Source organism: Alternaria arborescens (assembly GCF_004154835.1).
Source record: "Alternaria arborescens strain FERA 675 chromosome Unknown contig_12, whole genome shotgun sequence".
NCBI lineage: Eukaryota > Fungi > Ascomycota > Dothideomycetes > Pleosporales > Pleosporaceae > Alternaria > Alternaria arborescens.
The window spans coordinates 39,267-63,697 of NW_021167867.1; the positions used below are offsets into that span (position 1 = coordinate 39,267).

The 24,431-nt window shown below is 50.8% G+C and overlaps 11 protein-coding genes across 11 annotated transcripts; 4 read left to right on the top strand and 7 right to left on the bottom strand.

The window, feature by feature from the left end:
- Positions 1–72: 72 nt before the first annotated feature.
- Positions 73–493, bottom strand: AA0111_g5793 (hypothetical protein; the record flags this gene model as incomplete). The annotated part of the gene is made up of 2 exons (XM_028651944.1): positions 73–338; positions 388–493. The coding sequence occupies 2 exons, from the start codon at positions 491–493 to the stop codon at positions 73–75; spliced, it is 372 nt and encodes a 123-aa protein (XP_028506378.1).
- Positions 494–2,409: 1,916 nt separating this feature from the next.
- On the bottom strand, positions 2,410–2,808 carry AA0111_g5794 (hypothetical protein; the record flags this gene model as incomplete). The annotated part of the gene is made up of 1 exon (XM_028651945.1): positions 2,410–2,808. The coding sequence occupies one exon, from the start codon at positions 2,806–2,808 to the stop codon at positions 2,410–2,412; it is 399 nt and encodes a 132-aa protein (XP_028506381.1).
- Positions 2,809–3,810: 1,002 nt separating this feature from the next.
- Positions 3,811–5,678, bottom strand: AA0111_g5795 (Palmitoyltransferase; the record flags this gene model as incomplete). Its single annotated transcript, XM_028651946.1, has 2 exons — positions 3,811–5,423; positions 5,528–5,678. The coding sequence occupies 2 exons, from the start codon at positions 5,676–5,678 to the stop codon at positions 3,811–3,813; spliced, it is 1,764 nt and encodes a 587-aa protein (XP_028506380.1).
- A 1,037-nt stretch (positions 5,679–6,715) lies between these two features.
- AA0111_g5796 (hypothetical protein) lies at positions 6,716–8,099 on the top strand (the record flags this gene model as incomplete). The annotated part of the gene is made up of 2 exons (XM_028651947.1): positions 6,716–7,083; positions 7,163–8,099. 2 exons carry the CDS (start codon positions 6,716–6,718, stop codon positions 8,097–8,099), a joined length of 1,305 nt encoding a protein of 434 aa, XP_028506383.1.
- Positions 8,100–10,288: 2,189 nt separating this feature from the next.
- AA0111_g5797 (hypothetical protein) lies at positions 10,289–11,234 on the bottom strand (the record flags this gene model as incomplete). The annotated part of the gene is made up of 3 exons (XM_028651948.1): positions 10,289–10,803; positions 10,881–11,053; positions 11,101–11,234. The coding sequence occupies 3 exons, from the start codon at positions 11,232–11,234 to the stop codon at positions 10,289–10,291; spliced, it is 822 nt and encodes a 273-aa protein (XP_028506382.1).
- Positions 11,235–13,533: 2,299 nt separating this feature from the next.
- AA0111_g5798 (hypothetical protein) lies at positions 13,534–14,397 on the top strand (the record flags this gene model as incomplete). The annotated part of the gene is made up of 1 exon (XM_028651949.1): positions 13,534–14,397. The coding sequence occupies one exon, from the start codon at positions 13,534–13,536 to the stop codon at positions 14,395–14,397; it is 864 nt and encodes a 287-aa protein (XP_028506385.1).
- A 232-nt stretch (positions 14,398–14,629) lies between these two features.
- On the bottom strand, positions 14,630–16,095 carry AA0111_g5799 (hypothetical protein; the record flags this gene model as incomplete). The annotated part of the gene is made up of 3 exons (XM_028651950.1): positions 14,630–15,619; positions 15,668–15,968; positions 16,040–16,095. The coding sequence occupies 3 exons, from the start codon at positions 16,093–16,095 to the stop codon at positions 14,630–14,632; spliced, it is 1,347 nt and encodes a 448-aa protein (XP_028506384.1).
- Positions 16,096–16,931: 836 nt separating this feature from the next.
- On the top strand, positions 16,932–18,884 carry AA0111_g5800 (RNA exonuclease 3; the record flags this gene model as incomplete). The annotated part of the gene is made up of 1 exon (XM_028651953.1): positions 16,932–18,884. One exon carries the CDS (start codon positions 16,932–16,934, stop codon positions 18,882–18,884), a length of 1,953 nt encoding a protein of 650 aa, XP_028506389.1.
- Positions 18,885–19,315: 431 nt separating this feature from the next.
- Positions 19,316–19,733, bottom strand: AA0111_g5801 (hypothetical protein; the record flags this gene model as incomplete). The annotated part of the gene is made up of 2 exons (XM_028651954.1): positions 19,316–19,634; positions 19,687–19,733. 2 exons carry the CDS (start codon positions 19,731–19,733, stop codon positions 19,316–19,318), a joined length of 366 nt encoding a protein of 121 aa, XP_028506320.1.
- A 385-nt stretch (positions 19,734–20,118) lies between these two features.
- On the top strand, positions 20,119–20,578 carry AA0111_g5802 (hypothetical protein; the record flags this gene model as incomplete). Its single annotated transcript, XM_028651955.1, has 2 exons — positions 20,119–20,339; positions 20,434–20,578. 2 exons carry the CDS (start codon positions 20,119–20,121, stop codon positions 20,576–20,578), a joined length of 366 nt encoding a protein of 121 aa, XP_028506391.1.
- A 1,992-nt stretch (positions 20,579–22,570) lies between these two features.
- AA0111_g5803 (hypothetical protein) lies at positions 22,571–24,308 on the bottom strand (the record flags this gene model as incomplete). Its single annotated transcript, XM_028651956.1, has 5 exons — positions 22,571–22,745; positions 22,796–22,962; positions 23,015–23,122; positions 23,172–24,010; positions 24,068–24,308. The coding sequence occupies 5 exons, from the start codon at positions 24,306–24,308 to the stop codon at positions 22,571–22,573; spliced, it is 1,530 nt and encodes a 509-aa protein (XP_028506390.1).
- Positions 24,309–24,431: the final 123 nt, after the last annotated feature.

Consider the following 24,431-nt stretch of genomic DNA (forward strand, 5'->3'; position numbering starts at 1 on the left):
CCACAAGCCTCGAAAGGCACCTCTATCTCCTACTCTTTTTAAAACCCCCCTCTCGGGTGGATCGTCCGTACGTCAGAGGGGGTGTGCGATCTTAGCCTCTAGTTCCGCCATTCTTTTGTGTGCCTCCTGTTCTACCAACCTGATCACAGCCATCAGCGCACTCTTGCGATCTGTCCCCTCCTGAGGCGAGATGAAGAACATCTCGCTAGCATCCAAGACATCCCAGCCAACAACACTTGCACGGAAGTTCTGGACGGTTTCCCCTCTCGACCTGCTTTCGTAACTGCCCATAAGAACCACGGGGTGTACCGATGGGCGGAACGTGGATGTAACAAGCTCTGTTACAGGGTCAGCATGGCACAAGGTTTGGTCAGGAGGGAGTTGTACTTTGCAGATAGCTGAAGAGGACATCATCGTGGTTCCTAACATCACTGGCGACAATGGTTGTTGTTGGCAAACGAGGGTCTGTTTCGTTGGACGACTCATACGCCATGGTAATTATGAGTACGGCGATCTGTGGTACTCTTGTCGATAGGCTATCGAATGAGATCATATGTTGGACGAGTGGCTTGCTCTCTCGAACCACAAGTATCATTCGAACAGTCTGATTGTAGCAAAGGACATCGGGTATCTTGCTACAACTGATTGGTTTAACAATCAAGCAGGCAATCTCCATTTTAACAAAAGTATAAGGATCTCGTCTCAATACAGGAGGCCTCTTCAACACTTCTTCGTCATCCTCTACTTCTTACTTTGAACATGACCAGCCAACCTGTACTACCGGAAGACGTCAATACACTCACGTTCCTCAATATTCTCGTTTCTTCTCTCTGGCCTAGCTACACGTCTGCCACCGTTTATCTGAGTCGTCGCCTGGACGAACAAGACAAGGTTGAGTACCGTGCCGCAGTCCTGTCCTCTGTAGGTACGAGGCGCGGTATGATAATCCGTCCTCTCACAAAGATAGAAGTGGCAAGTTCACGTGGTGAAGTGCTTTTGAAACTGCTGGAAAAAGTGGAATCGCTTGCTGAGATACCGTTCCAGACGATGGAAAAGAATCCTCAAGGAAACCTGAAGGAAGGAGAGACGGGAATAAGAGAGCATGAATTATGCAGCAACGACGGATGAGTGAAGTCAGAAAAGCGAGAATGAAGCCGAGGATGGAGATGAAAAAGAAGAGAGATATAGTGATGATGATAGTGAGAGTGATAGTGAATCGACAGAAGAAGAGGTGATGTGGCGATCTTACTTTCACAACATGGTGAAAAAAATTGGGACTGGCCGATACCTATCCCACACAGAATACAAGAGCAATAGAAGAGCGATTTAGTTTCTTCCCACCAAGACCATCACGAGGATATTGAACTAGGTCCTTCTTTCCCCAAAGAACATTTACCCCCTCTCAGTCCTGCTAACACCGCTACTTCCAATGGAACTGTTACTGTCCTTCGCCACCTTGCGTGCATGATAATCATCATTCAACATCATGCGTCCGATCTCCATCTCCACGACTTCCAATAGCCGTTCTAGTGCTTCTTTTCGGCTCCTTCCCACTTCAGGACCCACTTCCAAGCTCCTGACCCCACCTTGACCGATGCTGTAGAGCGAAGCACAAAACGCAAGAGAAGGGTCAATGATCTTTTGTTTAGAGGAATTAGGGTCTTTAGGTGGTGGATGACGTCCTAGGATGCAGGAGGGTGGCTTGAGAGGTGACAGAATCCATGATTGCGCTGAGAGGTTGCCCGTCAGTGTATGGCGGAGGTGACGTTACGGTTTTCTTGCTACTTACTCTCGATCAGATCAATAAGATATCTTATCTCAGTCTCGTCTTCACCTCGCAAGTTTGGAAGCGGTTCACGGGATCGGCTTAGGCGCTCCGGTATATTTGCCGTTAGAGAATCCATTTGTACCTAGTCTTTATCACCAGGATGAACTGGAAAAGAGCAACTGAAGAACGATCTATATGGCGAGAAACCGGTGAAGGATAGTGTCATCTGCAGGGTTTAAGGGAGTACGAGAATGTGTTTGTTTGGTTACACAGTGAGGCGGGAGAGTGGAAAAGTGTGATCATTCGAGGCAGCAAACTTTGTGTAGCGGTGGGAGCGATCCAACAACATCGAAGCTGCTCAACATGCAACATGTACGTATGGAAAAGAGGTTCGGGGGATGGTCCCCAGCTCTCCAATCGTATGATCCCATCGTGTGTGCCATCATCAGAGGACTATGAAGGTTATAGTCAGACTAATATAGTTCGTACTACTTCTGTATTAACTTACTGTCATGTTGCAACGCAAAGATTATGTCATGCTGATAAGTACTATCGCTGGGAATACGCAACTTTTTAGTTTTCCTACTGCGGTAAATTTGCTCCTCCCTTCTCTATTCGATGGTTGGATTACATTTTTGTTCTCATATTTCCTCATTATGCTCCTCCACCATCTCTTCTATCAGCTGCCCACTCTTCTGCTTGTTTTCTGTATCCTCTTTCTTCGACTTCATTCTGTTCGCATTACTTCTCTTGACTGCCATTTCTTCCAGGGTATGCAACAGGCCCAGCAATGCCTCTTCTCTCGTTGTTCCGCTATGCAGTCCAAGATCTACAAGCTGAGGCCGACCGGGCGCTGGGCTGGTGGAATGGGCAGTAAGGGTAGCAAGATAGTCATTCGAGTCGAAATGACTTTGGTGCACGAGGACGGCTATGTCGTAACCAGACCCAAAGACAGTGTCGGCGGTCAATTCTACATAGGTAAGAGTTCGGTAGTCAGCTAAGGTGACGGGCTTGGCTCTATTTGTTGAGTTCACGCTCATCTTGGGTCAAGGTATTGATGAGTGCATGGCGAAAAGCAGAGCATGGTCGTTATATACTGAGAATTTCGTAATAGTTTGCTCGCTCCAGCAGCAATCACTGACGTGCCGAATGATCTGCCGAATTCCAATCACGACACAGGCTCCAGACGATGATACAGGTCCTCGTAAGGCGCAGAAAGATGGCCAGGAAAGACGATCAACCTCACTTTCGACTCATCCATCAACCAACTAATACACCATCGCAGGACCTACATCGCCAGTCTTCTCCCTTTACCACCACGAGATGAGAACTGAGCGCTGACAATCCCCTAGTGTCATGAGACCTACCGCTGTGCAGTACTAGGTTTAGAAGAATGGAGCTGCCATAATGCCCAAAAAGCCCTAATGTTCTTTCAACTTAAACCTCGGGTTGATTGGACCCGAAAAGCGGCATTAAAGAGATTACGGTCATGAGGAGTACAAACAGCCGGTGAGGTTGAAGAAGTATTGGGCGGGTTGGGTCCTGGCTAAGGAGCAAGGGAAGATGAAGGAATAAATTAACGCAACGATGGATCCACGTGCCACGGCGTTGGTGCTGCCAATGTCTCCAGGGTCTAGAATGCAGAAATCTAGAACGCCAAGATGCTGTTCATCAACCTTCCCATGCGCATGTAGTGGGGCACGGCGCGCAGGAACGATACCGGGAGATGAGTGTTGGTGGCGCTTACTATTAATGCTTGTACGCAGACTCAGGGTCGATGCTTGGCTAGAAGATGATCCGTCAATCAATAATCTACTACTACACGCCACCAGTTTTGCAAAATTGATATCGTGTGATGTGGAGATAAGAGAAGCCATGAGGTAAAAAATATCTCTTTCGCTTTCGTCAGATGACAGTCGTCTAAACAACTCCATTCCTATGCAAAACGAGAAAACGCCACAAGAGGAACGCCATGCTATGCAACACCCGAATGTACATATCAACATACCAACATGCCATCGTATCCATTACGTCTCAACGTGTCATGTCCCCCAGTCATCCCATTCCCCGTTTTTCTGTTGTTGTGATCGTTCCCGACTCGCACTTTTCTTCCTCTCTTTTGGCGCCGGGTCTAGAAACCCGTCTGGTATGTCATTCCAATTCTGTGTTCCTTTTGGTGGCGCAGTCACGGTCTGTACTTTTTGCGCTTTGCGCTGGTCGACCGCTTGCTCGTCACTAGAGACTTCGTAATCGTCGTCCTCGTCTTCGGATATATAGTTGTACTGGTCAAACTTTCTCCTGTCGATCGTCTGGAGTTGAACATCGCCATCAGCATACATGCCGCGTTCTCTCCCTAGAATTTGGTCGGCTTTGTTTGGACTTCTTCGTCCATCGATTGGGCCTTTCGCGATGCCGTTGGTAGTGGTAAGGTATTGAGTCTGCTCGCCGCGACCAAGGGGTGCTTGCCATTCTGGACGTCTGGTGGCTCGTGGGGGAGGCTGGCTATATTGGCCGGGCATCCATCCATTCGGAGCGCGAGTGGGACCCCTAAACTCTGCTTCAGTAGGAGTATCAACACCCCAACCAGCAGCGCGCTCACGCTGCTTCTGTATCTGTTCTTCTCTTTCCCTTTCCCGTTTTATCCGCTCCCGTGCTGCCAGCCACTTCGGACTGGGTTCCCATGACCACCCGTCTCCTGTTGTGGTTACAAGCGGTATGAACCACTTCAGCGGCGAAGGGCCAAAAACATGCGCGATGTTGCGTTTCCAACCTAGGTCGAAGGCGTTGGGTAGCATCTCGTTGTCGCGCTCGTCAAGATAGCTATCGTAGCGGTCTTGGTACTGCTGGCGTTCCCGATACTCGTAGGACTGGTAGTGCGGGTGCGAGTAACCGTTCGCATGGCCTGGTACGGGAGAGCGCGAGGTAGAGCGAGAGGGCGGCTCGCCCTCCTCGGGTCTGGTCACTCCCGGAAGAGCGTTCGCGTGAATCTCGCGCAACTGGTCGCCAACACTCAAACGTCCGTTCGCTTGCGCATCCATATAGTTTCGGTCGTTGAGCTGATGCTTCATCGTGTTCCGGAGTGGTGAGAGGTAGCGCGTCTTCTCCAGACTTTCTATCGTAGTCTGGCCCCTAACTGTAAGCCATAGATGCCATGCAGTAAAGCCTGTTATGACTATGCCAATGATGCCGGATAGTACGGCAAGTAAGACATAGTTTACGGGCATGAAGGACTCAGTGTATTGTCCATCACTGAGTATCTCACTCCACACCCAAGTCGCAGAAGTCGCAAAACAGACCCAGCAAAAGAAAGAGAGGTATAATAGGAAGAGCACAAAAGCCTTGTAGTTGCGAAGACCGACGCAAGTCGCCAGCCATGGACAATGATGGTCCATCTTCAGGACGCAGCGCTTGCATGTGGAGCAGTGGTGAGAGCGGTCGGGCTTCTTGGACTGACACTTGTTGCAGAAGCGTAGTTCACCGGTGGATGCCTTGACGGTGAAGGACGTGTACTGCATCTCTCCTCCTTCTTGCGACGGCAGGTGGCTGTAGCCATTTTTGATATTGAGCGGCGATCCCGGGTCGGTGAATACGGCGGTGGTGTAGCTCCAGTTGAGCATGAGATAGAGGAAGATGCCGAGCGTAGACGAGAACTTTCCTGTCCAGCGTGTTAGTAATCGAGTTTCCCAACTTCATGTGACGTGGTCTTATTGGACGTAGGATAAATTTGGATTGTGACATATATATAGAAAGGAGACGCACCCGTCCAGACATTCTTCGAGGGCACAAAGCCGATGCCTGCCTGGACCCATACGGCCCACGACGTCAGGCCGTAGACGAAGACCAGCGGAAAGTATGTGACGGCGGTGCAGCAGTACCGCTCCACCTTCCTGGCCCAGCCGCGACGGCGCATGGTTCTTGAGGGTGAGATTGGGGGAGAGGGCGAGCCCAACGTGGCCATAACTATGGGCGCAGCGAGTGGCCGGGCATGTGGTGCGGTCGATTAGGGAATGGATGTTTCTGCCTTGCGAACCCCGTGTATGGCGCGGATCGAGGATGGGCGGGCTGGAGAAGGGGGAGGATGCGGAGGACAAGAAGCCGGTGCACGACTAGTTTCAGGGTGCAGCGGCGCACACCATGTCACAAACTAGCAAGTAAGAGGGCGGGAAACGGTAGAATAAGAAGGCTAAGGCTATAGAAATAAAATCGCACAAGAATCACCACCCGCCGTCGTGATGTTGGAGATGCGGAATTCGTGTCCGGAGGTGTCGTCGTCGTCGTCGTAAGCGTGTCGAATGGCGACGATTGAGGCGCATGATGGGTAGCGCGTCCCTGAGATGCATGTGGCGCGGCTTACCTATGATCGACCCGTCGACCTCGACAACCTCGCCGTGCACGTGACGGCGGCCGTTGTTGGGGAACCATAATTTCGGATACGTATGCAAGACACAACAACGCTAGGTGCAAGTGCAAGAACAAGACGGAAAAACAATGTACGCGGTAAGCCGATGGCAACGAGCAAGGTCAGACGTCCCTTCTTGGGGCGCTTTTGGCCAGTTTCAGCTGGCCAGTCGCACAATCAGCCTGCAACCGCCGCGCCAGCTGGAGCAGCGTTACCCACTTGGCCAGTGGTAAGATGATGACAATCCCGGTTGCATGCGCGATAATCTAAGGTAGCCTGATACAGTGGTTACAAAACGCAATGTCGGTGCCACCCCCCGGTAGGCCCCCGTATTGCTCCCGCCGCGACCTGCGACATTTAGAGATAGCCGTCGCCCAGCCTGATCTACTTCGGTCCTGCCAGCCATTGTTCTAACCAACTTAATGCCTACCGAGCGCGCCATCGTCGTACTTTGTTATTGCCATAGCGTCCCCCCACCCCGAGTCTTCGCGGACATGTCTAACAACACTCTTCTAACAACAACTTTTGGCAACACGATATAGCCCGGCATGCTTGCATCCAGGAAGCGGCCCACGCCGCTGCTGCTGCTCTTCGTCCTCGTCCTCATTGGCATATGGTACCACAGCAGAGACACTGACCACATATATCTGCAATGGATGTCCTCGATTGAGTCGCGGCCTGCAAAGATACCCTCAAACAGAACATTAGGCTTCGGCGCCGTCGTCGTCGTCTCCAAGGAAGGCTCCTCGCGCCGCCAGCCGCTCATCCAGGCGGCCAATGTCACCGACATCGACCTCACCATCCCGCCACAGCCAGAGTGGACCGAGGGCGATGTCCAACGCTTCATCAATGGGCAAGAGAAGGTCCAGAAGGGGTCTATACTAGCGTGGTTAGGGCACCACAACGCCCTCAAGTGGTAAGTCATCCTTCGTTGCCCGGCACCCGTCTTGGCGTGCATCCGTCGCTGTAGAGCTGCTGCTGACTCGCTTACTAAGGTTTCTCGATTCTGGCCTCGAGACGGCTCTCATTCTCGAAGACGACGTCGACTGGGATATTCGTCTGCGCAGCCAACAGATTCCGCTCGCGGCAAGCGCTGCCCGCCAGCTCCTTCCCCCGCCGCGCTCCCAGCACCCCTACGCCAACGCAGCTAGCAACCATACCCAGTACTGGGGCGACCAAGATGCCTGGGACCTACTCTATCTCGGCCACTGCGGTGATTACTTCGACGTCGTCACTGAGGACGGACCCAAGACCGACCGCCAATCTTTTAATCTGACTGCTATGCCACACATCCTATACCAGGACCCTACCCTCCCCGCATGGTACAACCTACATCCCTTCACACAGGCTTTGTTCCGCCTACTGGGCATGCCTGAAGGGTCACGCGTCATCCACCGTTCCAAGTTCCCGCTCTGCTCTTTCGGATACGCCGTCACCCGTCGCACCGCCGAACGCCTCCTCAACGATCTCGCTCCACCGAAGCTGAAGAAAACTGGACCTCGCGCATTCGATGTTGCGCTTCTCCACGCATGTAACAAGGGAGAGAACACGCCATCTCCCACACCCGAGTGGCAGAATGCAAGGAATCCCCTGACCCGAAGCAAATACCCGAGCCCCGGACTCCGCTGCTGGACGCTCAACTCTGAACTATTCCACCACATGCCAGGTCATAGTGAGATTGACCTGGTGGGCGAGAAAAGCGGCGAGTCCGAACACGGTATCCCCCCGGTAGACCTGGCGGCACAAGCTCAGGTCGTCTTTCGAAACGAGACCACAAACATCGACTGCGGATTCTGGAGCGGCGCCTTTGCATTTGACGAAAAGGATACCAACCGACTCCACTACCTCCAAGAAAAGGTTGGCAGACAAGGCATATGTCTCAAAGAAGACAAGAAAGAAGAGCTCGAATACCCGGCAATAGATTCGATATGAGAACACCTCGACGCACCACCACCACAACAACATGACCACCTTCCATGTACATATTAGATTTCACGACGAGCAACTTATTGGCGAAATACCCGGCTTGGGTTTACGGGCGTTTTGTAGGAGTACGAAGTAGGATTTCACCAGCGATATGATAGTCCGATCAAGGGCGCATATGGACTTTTTTTCCAGCGTTTTAGCTTCGACAACTTTTGGGGCAATATACCATAACGGCGAATTTCAGCAATCATGGCGTATGTATGCGAGCGGCATGGTTCGGAGACCACCTTTTTTCTTTCCCTCACGATTATCAGCATAACTTTGAGCGACACTATGAAACCAATCTACGTTGTTTTTTACCATCCTACATCCTTTGCTTCTGGGCTAATGAATATCTTACGTGATACATTTACCAATTACTCCAGCTCGCACGCGAAAACAAATCTTGTTCTCTTCTCGGTACACGGCAACATGACTGAACGATCGTAATACCATACTTCTCCACTTTCAATCCCACACAACAGGTGGGGCCGTATCTCAACACCGCGCAATCACCGACGTCACGGCGAACTTCAAGGCGAACGGTATTCATCAACACTAAACATGCATTGCGAAAACAATGACGCACCAGCTATAACAAACTCACGCTATTCTCAAAACTCTGTACCCCAGATCTACAAATAGAAGGAGAAAAGGAAAAAACATTTATCCATACAACTTACCTAAACTCTCGCGTTCCTGGCGATCCGTCCATTTCGGTTTCAAAAACCGCGAATGCAAGCACAATCCCGGCACCGAGGATTCCCATGACGATCTTTTCATTTTGTACTCTGACAAGCAACCCTGAACCTGGCGAGGATATGAAATAAGCTTTTTGGTGCTTGGTGTCGGCCCGATGCCACGTTCGCGGGTTAAGGGGGAGGGGAAAGAGGGGAAATGAGAGGAGGGTGTGTTCACGGGCGCGTATGCGCTTGAATGGCTGAGGTTGCGTGTATGGAATAACAGCGTCTTGTGCAATCATCTGTCTCTGGGTTATCGCTTTTGTTTCTGCAGTGTCCGGCAATCTTTAAATTCCGTTGTATGGTGTTCTCCAAGAGAAGGTGTGTATTTCTCAACTATTGCTTGCCACGGAGCCTTCGTCTGCAGAAGACTCGACTGCAGAGTGAACCTCGGCTTGATATTCCAAGTGAGCGGCCCTGGCTACTTCGCTTGGAAAGTTCAATTCGTCGCACGCAATCGAGCTCATCAAGTTGTCTAACATGTCGCAGTCGTGCCTGCCATATCTCGATCCCTTCCACTTATGCAGTAACCTGACCACAGACATGTGTCCGTTATCTCATGCTCTGTAAACTGTCCTCCTGTAGTTTCTGTTGTGTTGTCCCTCGATATCGGCTCCTGCCTCGAGGAGGAAAGTGACCATCTCAAGATTGCCTACTTCGGCGGCTATTTCAATCGCGGTCTTGCCGTATGTACCTCTAGGAGCGTCGACGTCTACGCCGGCTCCGATTCAAATGACAACGATGTCTATATTGCCTATAAGAAATCGCTTCTTGAAACAGTATATGGTGTCCGTATAATTCCGTATAGAAATCGACGCTTGTCCTGGCCGCTGTCAATCCGCGCATTGTAGACGAAGAACGTCGACTACTTCGTCATTGGACAGAGTCACAGCCCGACTAAGAGCTTCGCTTCCTTTTCGAAATATCTGGAGATCTAATGATCTTGTACAATCAGCAAGCAATGGTCGTACAAGATGCATAGCATCTTCAGTAACTGCTTGAGACAGGAACTCGAAATCAGTGTATGGACAGCCAGTGAATATCATCGCGCCATGACTGTAGATATGAAGATACGCAGTCAGTTTGTGTCTCATATGTATTTCCTGCAGCCGCAACTTACCTTGTGAGAGTCCTGGTTACTTCATAATGCCGGTATTGTACTGCAATCTGTAGTGCGTTGAGTGGATATTCAGTGGCTTCTTCTTCGCCAGGAGCAATTTCGTTTATTCCTGCATCCAAGAGTATGTCCAATAGAAGTAGGTTTCCGTCCTTCACCGCATCGAACAAAAGGGTTTCGCCCAATGTTTTCCAGTCCCCGTCCGAATCAGTAGCTATCAGTACTCGCTGGAGAAGATCCAAATCAGAATCATCTTGAGTGAATCTCATGATTTGATGGAACTCTCGGCTTGGAGCATTTTATCGGACGATAGCTTGGACAATGACATCAGTAGATTGATAAATAGTAAACTCAGCAGATCGCTGGCCCTTGTGGATTTGGTATTGACTCCTCATCCTGACAGCATCTTGGAGGACATGGTTAAAATCACCGGAGAACAATCTGTAGATGTAACCATAAAGTGGTCCTGAAAGTATCGGGGGGCTACCGTTCGAGTGCAGAGCTGATAACGACGGTGAATTCTCCCTCCTTTTCGACGCCTCATTCGCAGCGTTATCTTCAGGCATCTCGAGTAAAGTGTTTATGCTTGAGTTGTCGTAGATTGACGACAAGATGGGAACCTCTCCAGATAGTATGACGTTTTGGTCTCGAATATCTTCGCCTACGGAAGTCTCTTGGTCATATTCTTCGGGCTCTCCACCGTACTCATGCTCTGGCAATGTGACTAGTTGCGAATCGTCGTCAGGTAGGCTTGGTGGCGGCGTGGAGATCTCAATGTTCGGTGGTGTCTGACAATGAGGCAGAGGATTCAATTCTGTGGCATCCTCTCAGTGAGCCGTCATATATCGTGATGCTTTCTACATGGCTCGTATAAAGCAAGAGTACTCTCACGATGCTGAAGCTTTTGACGCTCTAGCCTCGACTGCGGAATCGTGATACCGCGGACTTTCACAGTAGTCGGGCGCTGGCGTTGGTTCATGCGACCGAGGATGAAGTCCCACTCCTCTTTGCGCACATTCTTGGATACACGCCATCTTTTCAAGGATCGTTCGTATTGTGGTTTTCTTTGTACCAGTTAACATGATGTGGTCCAGTGTCGCATTCTCCTTACGTTCTTGTGAAGCCTTGGTTGGCCATGACACGGATAATTTCTGACAGCGACCTATCCTGCTCTACGTATAAATCGAGGATGTCATTCTTCCGTATCGTCCATTCGGACTCGTCTTCTTCCGATCTCTTTGGCATGTTTGAATCTATTGGTCCAAGTGCAACCGTCCCTATATGGTATAGTATAGGATTATAAGACTGCCTCTCGGCAGTAAGCAGAGCCGGACGCCACAAGGCAACAAAAGGTCGGAACTTGAGCGACTCTACCGGAACTTCCGGGAGCACCGTAAGACAACAGTGTCGTGTCCTCGAGAGAACCTAACGTCTAGCCAGGCTGCGTGGGATCGGGTGTTGACAGCAAGAAAATAAGGGCGTGTGTCAGAGTGGGAAACTGTATGGCATGCCATTGGTTGCTTCCCGAGTCGTCGATTCAGCACAATTGGTTTTACGATGGTGGCGAGGATTACGGGCGTATAGCGGGCAACATGTGTTTCCGATATTACACACCCAAAACAGAACAAATATAAAACAGGCTGGGCGCGCAATGCCCGCCGTCAGGCATCGGGCATGGCGCGCGGTGAGTGAATGGCATCCCCCAACGCTTCTGTTTCTGGTCGGACTCAGCGCGCGAGTCTCAGCACAATTGGTCGCTTCCAAGATCATCGATGAGACCGATGCCGTCGTGCCGCATAAGAAGGCTGCGCCAGTGAAGTGGTAATATTACAACCAAGATTTTGGCGGACCTACCAGGCCATCTTATAAGTGACTATACCACAGTAGCAATACATTTGGCTCCCGTGGTCCGGCCTGTCGTCCAGCTTGCCGACGCGGCTTTGGTCCTGCGCTCTACTTTGTGCGCGACATGCTGCCAATCTCGCACGCTTGTCATCCGCGCATTTGTATACGCGGATGTGCGCTTGGAGTGCGGGGTGGCGTATAGCGATCGTCAGCGCCTCGTGCGGACGCAAAGAGCTTTTGGCTGGCTCACGTATGTTGTAAGGTTGTGGCTGTGCATGGCGCACCCGAGGACTTCTCCACGACCGAAAGACTTGGTCGCTGGTCGTTCTTTACATAGTAGACCAGTCTCAGGGACTGGTCACCACAAGTCGCCCTCTGTGCCTCTAAGCACAAGTATGCGGCTGCATGCGTTCGACATACCGAGATCATGACCTAGCATTGTAACCGGCGAGCAAGTTGAACAGACCAACCTGAAGAAGTGATTGGCTTCGCTGGCCAATCGAGCGCGGCCCTCTTACCATAGTAAGGTTGATGCTCTGCAAGAGGTATTGTATCCCTGTCTCCTTAGACATCATCCAAGTGGTACGTACGTCGATGGATGATGTCTAAGGAGACAGGGGTGCTTAGCTGACCAGGGCCGCGGATTTCAAAATTACAGTTCCATTACTGAGCTTTTGTACCTAAGGACACAAGGTTAACGCCGAGCGTCCGACTTGACTTCGACATATGCTCCACCTATATAATAGCTGTTCACTGCTATTGACAATGTTCGCGATCACGCAGACGCTGCAAAGCAACCGGTTTACCAAGTGCAGATCTCATTCTGCCTTCATTCCTACAAGCATTCCGCATATCCTACCAGAGAATAAGCTCAGAAATATGGCTCTCGACACCCAAAGCATCATCGCTGTCATCGCCCTCCTAATTACATGTCCGCCAACGATATGGCTACTTTACAGAATCTACACACGACGTCAACCTCGACACAACCATGGTATGTGTCGTTCTCCTAAGATGTTACTGGTTCGGATACCTAAGACATTGGCAGAGATCAGCACTCTCCTCCCGACACATGCATCTCACCCAAGCATACCGATGTCAAGGCAAAACATACTCCACCATCACCAGCGTTACCATACCTGGTCTTCGCATACCACTATCATGTTGGAAGACCTGACCACAGCTTTCAACCATGACTCAAGAGGTAAGACAACATCTTCATGGGGCTGTGAACATAACCACTAACCCCATATAGGTACAAGAGCATAGCCAAGCTCGAAGTGTTTGCCTTGAAAATTCATGTCTGCACGCTTCATTGATTAGATGGGCAGCTGAGAACACCATCATCTCTTGATGCGTTGAGATGGCCATCGCATCTTTCTGTGCATTCCACCACGCATATGTTTTGTGTTCGCTGCACAAGAATCATGTGAGCACAAAACCGATACCATCCCAGCTTCCATAGTGGGAGGAGGGTCCGACGCTGCAGACCTGATGTAGGGTGTGAAAAGGCAGGCCCATCAGCTATGGCTCGCTACCGAAACATCATTACAGCGATGACGCTAGATATTGAGTCACAATAGTCGTCCAACTGGAACCATATGTGTGCTCTATCTTGTTCTCTGCTCCCCTCTCTTCCTCTCTACTACGACGTAAATCTACCACAATTCACAGCAGGTAGATAGCTACCAACAGCAACATGGAATATCTCGACAATTTAGACCAGCACGCCATGAGCGCATTCGATGAACTGAATGGGGACACCGTACTACCCGATCGTACATCTGCACCGAAACTATCATTCGAACTGAGGGACTTGCTTCGGTTCAACAAGCAGCGTAGGACTCTAGTTAAAGGAGTAGCTGATCGCAAGTCCAGCAATATGGACTACCTCTTCAAGCTCAGCGACCCTGTCACCCCCACAATCCTCGCCTTGGCCGCCATCCTTCCCTCCCAAGCCCGAATCATCCAGGGAGAAGGCGAAGACGGCATCGCGCAATTCTGCCATGTCAGCGACCTCGACATTCCAAAGATCAACAGCTGGCTGGCCAAAGCATACCCAGACATTTCCCCAATCTTTGCGCCTATCAACAAGGCGCGCAAGGCTTTGTCTCCCAATTCGGCGTACCCAACTCTTGGATACGACACCACATTGCCACATTACCGTCCTGACAGCAGCACGTGTGAGTGTCTCCCGACACAGGACCAACTCCCCGTGTGGTACTTCTTCTATGGCACGCTGGGCGATAGTTCGTTTCTGAACGAGCTGTTCGAATCACCACCCGAAGAAGAGCACATACTGGTTCCAGCTCTGATTCATGGAGGAAAGCTTCAGACGTGGGGCGGCAAGTACAATGCTCTGGTCGACGACCATCCTGGATCGCGGGTTGATGGATGGGCGTATGAGGTTGTCTCGCTGGAGCAGGAAGATGCCCTGCGCATGTATGAGACGGCGAAGTATGAAGTAGTGAGGGTGGAGATTGAGCTAGCTGGGCATACCGGAAGGCGCTTTGTAAAAGGATGCACATTTCGATTCGTGGGAAAGAAGGGTGAGCTGGATTGAGACCTAGTCCTTGGTAGAATAGAACAGGATAGAAAGATGCATTGTACAACGAAATAGCACTTGTAATGTAGTAACGTATTAAGCATTGGTAGATGAGGAACATCTGTACAAATAAAATGCTAAAGGTATAACTCTCCCTACGCAAAGCAGGTTCTATATTCCGAGACATGCTATTCCAGAGATACGCCATGCGCCGCGCTGAAAATGTACAGAAAAAATGTCAAAAGATGAATCAGAGTTCGAAGTTGTCAAGCCAGTGCTTGATGACCACCCTGCCCTCGTTGAATGAAGGCTTGTTCATACGCACGATAATGGCCGCGTGGGAGTGTCGGTGGTTATGTATATAGACCGGGTGCTTCGTGAAGCCCACGTTGTCCAGCGCTTCGATCATCTTGAATTGGTCATCGGTAAGGGCCAATGTCGGGAAAATGACCTTCGCAGCATCCTTCTGCTCCTGTATCGAATCGGCGTCCGATTTGGGCTTATCCTTGCGCGAGCGCGGCGAGGTGGGCTGGGTGGGAGAGGCCACATGTTCGAAACCCTCGCTCAGATAATCTTGGCTCTGGGCATGGTTCGCGTTCTCATACATGCCCTCGGCTTCTCGTCGCATGGCAGTGATCATGTTGGGTATGCGGTAGCGTGCGTAGTCGATGCCAGATCTGCCTTCTTCGTGTAGTCTTATGCGTTGACCGCTGCGAATCGTCTGAACAGCCGAGTTGATGAGGAAGGCCGACACACCAAATGGTATGAAGACTGTCAGAACTGCGACAATCGTCGCCCGCCCCAGTATTGTCCTTGTGCCTTGGGCCAGTCGTTGTGAGAAAGCTGGGGGTTCTTCAGGCTCCTTTGGCGAGACTGGGTGATCGCCATCGACGATAACTTCCTCATAGTCTGGGATGTAGTTTATCTTGATGTCGTCTGGGTCGACGAAGGGGTCGGTTTGTGAGATGCCGGCGGTATAGTATGTGACTGTTCGGTCGTTCACAACGTTTGCGTATAGACTTCGGTGCTTAAACTGCGCAAGGCCTCGGATGAAGATGCTCTCGGGGTCTGCGAGTACAGATAGGAGCGATCGGCCTGTGTCTCTAAACTTGTCGACGCCAAACAGTTGTCTGCCGCTCATGGAAAGCGTTCGTGCTCCCAAGACGTTCCATATGTGGCTGTGGTAGCCTTTGAGGGGCGTTCGCACGCCGAGATGTGGTGTCGCGAAGGTCGTGAAGTTCTAGAGAGTCAGTACACTGTGTGGTGGGGTAATGATAGAGGCACGTACGACTGGCTGTATCTTCTCGAAGACGCCTCTGTGATAGAGCAGACCGATGGCATAGCGTGCGATCAAGCCTCCTAGCGAGTAGCCGGCGACGCTGATCTTGGTTATGTCGTGTCCGGCTTTGGCTAGTTCTTCTATCTTGCCCTCGACCTCTTCCGCGACACGCTCGCCGCCAGTATCGACACCATCGTAGGTGAAGCTGCCAGCGTTGCGCTTGGCCACGAGGATGTGCAGTTTGTCTTCTGGAAATCTCTCGCCCAGTGTGGTACTGACGTATTTCAGATGCTCAGGGTTCCCCCACAGACTGGTTGCGGTCAGCGGAAGTGCTTCTTCTTGACATGATAGGAGGCGATAAGGCCTCGTACGGAGACGTACCCATGGACGAGGACACAAAGGTGGTCGGCTTTCTTGGTATCGACAGAGGTGGACATGGCGAAAGACGTAAAGTTTGCTGGCCTGGGAATTAGGGTGGAAGGCGCAGTGTATGTATGTCGCCCCGGCGGCCAGAAGTCGTCCGTGGGAGGCGCAAGTCTGACCGAGACGCGCGCAGCCTCAAAAGCAAGTCACCTGCGGCCAGGACACCACTTATGTAACGACAAAGTAGCACGACCGTCTCGGATTGGCGTATAGATGTGCAAATGTAGTTAGAAGACAGTTGCGCATCAATTGTGGGCGCTGAACAGATGAAAGTCGGTGTTTTCGGGATGCGCAACAGTTGCATCACCGCGTCATGACGGAATTAACGATTAGATCGCCGCCGTCGCGTTCGCCCGCGTCCGTGGGCCGTGGACCGTGGACTAGGGACCCTTTATTTAGCGCTAAAGAATCTACAGGGCTGAGACGCGCATCTCACCTCATCAATCACCTTCACCTTCTGGCTCACTCTAGCTCCTTTGGGATAGCTGAAGCTCATACTGGAGCTTGCTGGTAACTTTGATTGCAGCGTATTGTTGTCATACTGCACTTGATGAAGTTGATGAGGCATCAATACGGACCTCAACGCGACGGCCTCTCATCAGCCGCCTTTGCATTCACGTCAATCTTCTCTTGCGCATTGCGATATTGATTGATCAGACGTCACTCGCTCATTCCAGTGCAATATCGTGCAGTCAAGCGTGCAGCTCTCGTCGATTACAAGATCGGGCTCCATATAGTTGCGACTGTCAGCGCATAGCTACTCAGCTGTTATAGCCTGGTAGGTTACGAGCGCGTTAAGCTTGGCATTGTATCTACTTACAGGAAAGGATACACCGTAATCAAAACAAACATGTGGCCTTCGATACCAGCTTACAGGAGCTTTGCCAACATAACATGTCCCTCTGGTGCAAAATGCGAGTTGCCTCATTGCATCTTCAGTCACGAGACATCGGAACCACCTCCAGCGCGACGGTCTCCGTCACCCGTCGCAGCAAAATATGATCCAGAGCCCATCGCGAAGAGGCTGAAGCTCGACGACAGTTCAAAGGCATCCAACTTACAGGCCGCTCCAGCACCAACGCAGGCAAAGCTCAACGTTCCTGTTAACTCAGACACACCCAAGACCAAGGCACCGACACCAAACAATGCGCCCAAAGCTGCTAACACCGCACCGCCTAAGACACCCACTCCTCTTCCGGCATCTGCTACACGACCAGTATCACCACCACCGGTTGCTGCAGCACCCAAGATCGCTGCTAAACCTGATGCTCCTGTTACCTTGATGCCACGAAAACTCAACAAAGAACCAGCGACCTTCACCAAGCGGGTAACTCTACTCAAGGCGCTGCATACCTACATGAAGCCCCAGAACGACAAGCTTCTCAAAGCAGTCAAACCTGAAATCAAAGCACTACACCTATCACCAAATCAGCTTAATAAACTGGCGGTTGATGAAGAAGAAAGGATAGCTTCATCAAGTGGCTCAGTGTATGAAAACATACTGAAACAGCGATTGGTCAAGCTGAAGACCATGCCAGCGGAAGAATGGGTCAAGGAACGACGCGAAGCTATAGCCAAGGAAAGCGGAGAACCACCAAAAAAGGCACCTCCCAAGAAGGTCGATACAGGCCTTACTCCAAAAGAAGAAGTCACTTTTCTCCCCAGGCTCATCTGCCCGCAGGAAGGATTGGATAAGCATGGCTATGTGACCAAGCTGCCTGCCGACGCCGATCTCAATGAGACAAAGTTAGCGCTGGAAGCAGCGGGTGGCTGGGAACAATGCGAACGCTGCAACACTCGTTTCCAAGTCTTCTCAGAACGAAGGGAGGAAGACGGAGCACTTACTACTGGAGGGCAGTGCAAACATCACTGGGGCAGGCGAGTCTTCCCTAGGAAATCAAGAGGCGTTGCACCAGAACCTACAAAGTTCAGCTGCTGCAATGGAGAGGTAGGATCAGAAGGCTGCACCACGCACAGCACACATGTGTACAACGTCAAAGACCCAAATCGTTTGTCGCTCATCATGCCGTTCATCGAAACGCCAGAAAACGACAAAGTCCCGAAAGATACCGCTGTGTGTTTCGATTGCGAAATGGGCTACACGACCAACGGTCTCGAGATGCTTCGTCTTACAGTCATAGCATGGCCGCAGCACAAGCCTCTTATTGATGTGCTGGTGCGCCCCCTCGGACATGTATTAGACTTCAATACGCGGTTCTCGGGTATCACCGCAGACCAGTTCCTGAACGCGAAGCCGTACGATGCAGCAAATCCCAAGCCTGTCCGCAAAGATCTTCGCATCGTCGACTCACCTCACGTCGCACGAGACCTATTTCTCTCACACGTCTCTCCCACCACCCCAGTTCTCGGTCATGCTCTCGAAAACGACCTCAACACCATTCGTCTCGTCCACCCAACCATCATCGACACCGTACTTCTCTACCCGAATCCCAGCGGTCTACCCTTCCGTTTTGGCTTGCGCAAGCTAGCATCAGATTACCTCGGTGAGCAAATCCAGCAAGGAGGCGCCGCTGGCCACGACAGCTACGAAGATGCGCGGACTACAGGCGAGCTAGTTCGGTGCAAGATCAAGGAGAGGTGGAAGCTTTTGAAGATAGATGGCTGGCAGATCAGAGACGATGGTGTGTATCCGCCTATGCCGACGGAGAAACCGCCAGAGCATGCCCCGGTTGCGCCGTCCATGGTTCCAGAGGCGAAGATGGCGGTTCTAGAAGGAAATTCTGCGCCCAAGAGGAAATTTGAGGACCATGAGGTGGAGGAGGGTGGTGGCGAGGAGTTGTAAGCGAAAAATTAGCAATAGAGTCTGCACTTGGGGGCATACAGCATAGCATCCAGGCGTTTGGATAACCGTACTTGGCTTGTAGCATGGCACGGAAAGCACTGAGAATTGAAAGCACAAAACTTGGGCACGCACCCCATTCTTATTTGCTGTTCTTCATATTGTAGATACTGCAGAACGTTTCAAGTGTATACCATCAGCATGTCCTGTCTGGTACAAGGGCAATTCCTTCGTGGATGATTGGCTTTCGTCCATCCTCGCGGCTTGACCGCTGAGTTATACCGATCGCTTCCTCTCTCGCACGCGACGAGCTCGACTCTTTTATCCTCCCACTATCTTCTTGTATGCTTGGCTTACTCTGCCGCCTTCGTCGGCGCGCATATCTCCGTCTTGTGTAGATGTGATGATTGACGCAATTGCTCTCCTCGTCCCCCTCATCCTACTTTGGCCGCGTCTAGTCCCTGCACACCTTCCAGTCCTTCCTTGGTAGGTTCATACACAATATCCGTGTCTAGTTCCTTCATGACGCCTATCACGACGCCTATGCTCTCGATGAAACCGTTGACGGCGACGCGTAGCATGCGGTTCGTGGTTGCTGCGTACTCTACCTTGAGGACGCTTTCTTGAGGGGATTCGGGCGATGTGCTGAGGGAGAAGGCGCGGCGGACGAGGGGTGAGAGTTCGGCATCAACAGAGATGGCGCGTTGGGCGGTTTGGGCGAGGTGCGCGGAGGGGAAGGGTATGTTGAGGGTGCTGGGCATGCATTAGTATGTATGGTAAGAAGTCGATGTGGGAGGGTCTGTACAGGGTGCAGGGAAAGTCGTCATGTTTCCAGTCTTTTTGGTCCGCCATGTTGGTTCCTTAGGTAAATCGTCTGGTGCTGAAGGTAGCCCGATCTTCGCGATGAGGCTCAAATCGCAAAAGTGTGGGGGAGGGGTAGATGCCATCTCGATGCGGCAAAGCGCGACAAGTGGAGCTATGACCCGCGGCCCATGCCAGGTACATGTCGAGAGCGTCATACATCATCATTTGCATCTGTTAGCTGAAATGTACAAACGCATCATGCGTCATTCGCTCTTGCATACCTCGGTCTCCGCCAAACTTTTACTTCCTTGCATCCATCCCCCTTGACATCAAACATTCAATCAACCCAATCGACACATACTCGATATACCCTCCTCATCTACGTAATATACAGCTATAAGCTACGAATTCAACGACCATGTTCCGCAACACCATGATCCGATCCACAAGAACCCTTCGCTTCAGCGTCCCGTCCGCACGTCCTTTCTCCCTCTCCGCTTCAAGAAGGGTCGAGCAATACCCGAACAACGCGAGCACCAACTCAAAGACCAAGACGGACAAGTACGATAGCGACAGCCCTCACGCGGTACAAGAGAAGGTCAAGCAAGGAGACACACACAACGTTCAGGAGAGCAATGCAAAGGCCGGATTAGAGTAAGTCATCCCCAGCGGTGTGCATACTGCATTGTGCAAGAGGAGCAAGGGAACGAGAGTGGCATTATCGTAACGTGCGGCTGATACCATCCAGCAGCGCGCAAAAAGAGGGCAGCGGTGGTCATGCGACTGAAGGAAGGGACTCGGCTGGCGGAAAGGAGAAGGCGAAGAAGGAGTTCCCTGAGGCGCCCGACCCAGCTATTGGCATGCAGGACGAGAGAGGTGGACGTGGTGCTTAGGTACATGCTGGTGCACACAAAGGAACAGTCTTGAAGGACCAGAGGATTGAGGCAGACAGACTACATCCACCAGGATCGACGGGCCCATCCGGCCGGCCATATAACACAATACAAAGAAGCTGTTGCCAAGTCCGGCCATCTTACCATGACCACTTGTTGGTATGATGCATTGGTTTACTGCAGGGCGCAAGGCTTACCTCGCGTGGAGGAACGCTTCGTCGTGTTGGCTCTGTCTTCGCCGTACATCTAACATGCAAGGAGCGACAAAGGAAAGACCACACCACATGGTCGCATATTGAAGATGAAAGAAGTCGCTGCTAATCAATCTAGGTAACAAGAACGCAACTACACTCTTCTCTATAAGTTGATAGAGACTCGAAACCTCATTCCTATCTCTACTGTGTCTCGCAGCTGACCATCAACCTAAAGAAATCATTCTCACCTTTGAATTCCATCAACGAAACCAAGCCATCATCACCATGAAGGTCGCAGTTCTCCTCATTACAACCCTGGTAGCTCTTGCCAGTGCCACACCCGTCATCTCTCTCTCGCCTAGACAAGGCATCATCACCGACGACCCCACCAAGATCTGCAACGAGTGTAAAGCAAAGATATCTACTTGCACAAAGGCAAGTCTATCTTTCTTTAATCCTTCTCTCTTCCCCTTTTTCCCTTTTCGGTGTTGAAGCCTTCCTCAGTCTGATTCCTTCTCCCACGACCAATGGAAAGGCGCACAACCAAGGCAGATAACCGTTGTCGCAATACTGTGACTAATGTGAATCATAGCAAATTTTGTTTATTATTCTCTGCCCCAACGGCGGTACGGGGACAATGTGCTATAACCACTGCAAGTGCAAGGCTGCTAGGGAAAACATCCTGTGCGAGTCGGCTTGTGGGCTGAAGTGCCCTTGAAACTCGCCATAAATGATGGGCTACGAGTGGTTACCACATCACAGACGTCAACAAAACACCGAGGTCAAGTGAGCAATGGCGCTGCATGCTGGTAGGACGGGCGAGCTAGGTGGTAATTGGAGAATGTGATGGGTTGGTTTTGGGGTTTGTCGTAGTACGAGGTGGTGATACACGTATATCGGTTCAACTCTTAACGGAATGAGCGAGGTTTCTGGTAATCGCGGTTCCTATGATGCTTGGATGGGATGGTTTGTTAGTTCAGGACGCTACACCTCTTGGAGAAGAGGTAGTACCGTCATAGCGATGATAGGGATAATTTGACACAAGTCAATGTGTTGTTTTCTTTGTCTCGTACATGTTCTTATCTAAAACTCTTACCTCCCTCAATCTTCACCCTTGACCTAAGCCGCTTCGTATTTCCATTCCAACCATGATTCACTACTCCCTACGTGTTGCCTTGACGACTCTCCTTTTTGCCATCTTCACGCTCCTTGTCACCGATACCCTCGCAGCAACACCTCCCCTCGACCAACCCATCCCCAACCCACCATCTTTCCCTCCCATATATCACAAACCATCGACGCTGTCTAGTATCAGACGCGATACGCACGACCAACGCGACAATCGGAGAATGGAGGCGAACAATTGCGTTCGGTGCAAATATACTAGAGTGAGTCTGGTGGTATCTAGCCTGATAGAAGCTAATAAAAGTACAGAAATGCTGTGACCCAGTTACTGGATGCCCTTGAGCATGGAACTGCGAGGTTGGTGAACCGGATGCGCAGTGAGGAAATGGTTGTGCATTCGATTGTGGGAGGGATAGGGTTGGCTGACAGCAAGGAAATGGACTCGGTCTGAGCTTAGATGTCTGCCTGCATGATATACTACGTTCCGTAATTGTTGAGTAACTACAATAACCACTAGCTTGTTCGTTCGTGTTCATTCTTGTCATTATCAGATACCTTGAACCTATTGGTCCTGACACAGCATAATATTCAGGACCTGCTGCGTTGGCAAAATCGGGTGCATGCTCCAGAACCATACGCGTACTGGTCACTTTGATCCGAGAAAACCCATCGTTCACTCTTGGAGTACTTTTGTAACCCTGAAGTTGACACCGTAGTTATAATTCTTGTCGAAACCTAGACCAAAGTCTCGGTATGGAGTGATGTTCTCGATGGAAGAGTCCACAAGCTCCAGGTCAAAGTTTTGGACCATAGCTGCGACGGTAAGGTAAAGTTCGGCGTATGCAAGACTAGGTCATGTTAGTATTCTTGCATCGTACAAGAAGCATAGATAGCCTACTTTATGCCAAGACAGGCTCTACTGCCCTTCGTGAAGGTGACCAAATACTTGTCGAGATATTCTTCACGGGCTTTTGCTTCAATCCATCGCTCAGGTCTATACACATGGGGATCAGGGAAAACGTCGGGGTGGCTATTGAGTAAATATGGCATTGCACCGATGGTAGTCTAGAATCATTTCAGACCTCTCTCAAGCTCTCAAGCAGGTTCTGTAACTTACGCCGGAAGGTATGAGCATGTCCTTGTAAGCAAGCGGCTCGACAAGTAAGCGTGGAAAGCGACTTGTGAAGGGAGATTCGTATCGAAGTGACTCATTGATGACCGCTGTCTAGTATGCATTAGGAGGCACATATAGCAAAATGTAGCAAATGACTTACCAGATACGGTAGAGATTCAAGCTGGGTCCAGGTCGCGTTCTTGTACGGTTTTAGCTCTGCACGCAGTTTGGCCAGGATTTCGGGATACAGAATCAAGTAGCACATGGTAGCTGTCAAGGTTCTGGCAGTGGTATCCACCCCGGCGATCAGGATGGTTGAGCTCTCATCTGTCAATCGTTGAAGTGTCCTCTCTTGTGCGGGTATCTTGGAGCTGACTAGTGCGTCGAACACCGTCCGGGGTTTGGTTGGTTCTTCTCCTTCCATGCTTTTCTTAAGTGCCGCTTTTGAGTATCCTGCAATTCTTGTTTCGAAGTCCAGAAAGCTAACCATGGAAGGGCTGATGCGGGCGACTAGCCAGGCTGGAAGATGTGTAGTGAGTCGGTCAATGCCAGGAAGAAACCGTCGCACGTGTTGAATCATCAACATGGCTTTAACATCTCGTTCGAGCTCGCACGGGAATCCAGGTTTGTCGAGATTACCAAAACTCTCGCCATATGCATAGTGTGAGATAACGTCGATCGCTAGACTGCCAAACACAAGAGGCCCGATGAGGGTTTCTCCAGTATGGTTCGCTTCCTTTAAGAGGGTCACCAACTTATCAACTTTAGACTGAATGATTGATTCCAGGTCTGAGATGGATCTCTTCGAAAACAGATTGGCAATATAGCCGCGGCGTTGCCGATGTAGGTCATGGTCGTTAGTAGAGATCACCGATGTGCGTACGATGGTTGTGAGATCAGGGCATTTGTTGCGCTTCTGTCCACCACCTGAATAGACCTTGTCATAAAAGAAGGGGTCGTTGAGGGAGAGCTCATCAGGATTGACTCGTACAAGTGGGCCTGCCTATCATGAACACATACTTCTACAGTAGAGTGCGCGTATTGGGGAATGCTCACCATATTCCTCGTGCATCTGGACAACCTTCTTGTAGTACTGCCCGCCATGTATGATATCGTAGTAGAGTTGAGGAAGGTATGATCCAGCTGCCCAGCGCGGACCAGGGAATCTGGCCAAAGGGTGGAAGAAGAGGTTATAGATAGTCTTGATAAGCCAGTATGTAATGACGAGCACAATGAATCCCCCGACCAAGGTGAGCTTATCTACCTCTTTCATGCTCTGGGGAGTGATAGTAATCATTGTTACAGTTACTTTTGAGTTTTGAGAGATGGCTAGAGGGCTTCGAAGAGTTTGTCAACAAACGGGGTGGTGAACACGAAGCGGGGCTATTTGATTGTTTGCATTGCATACACGAATAGTCTT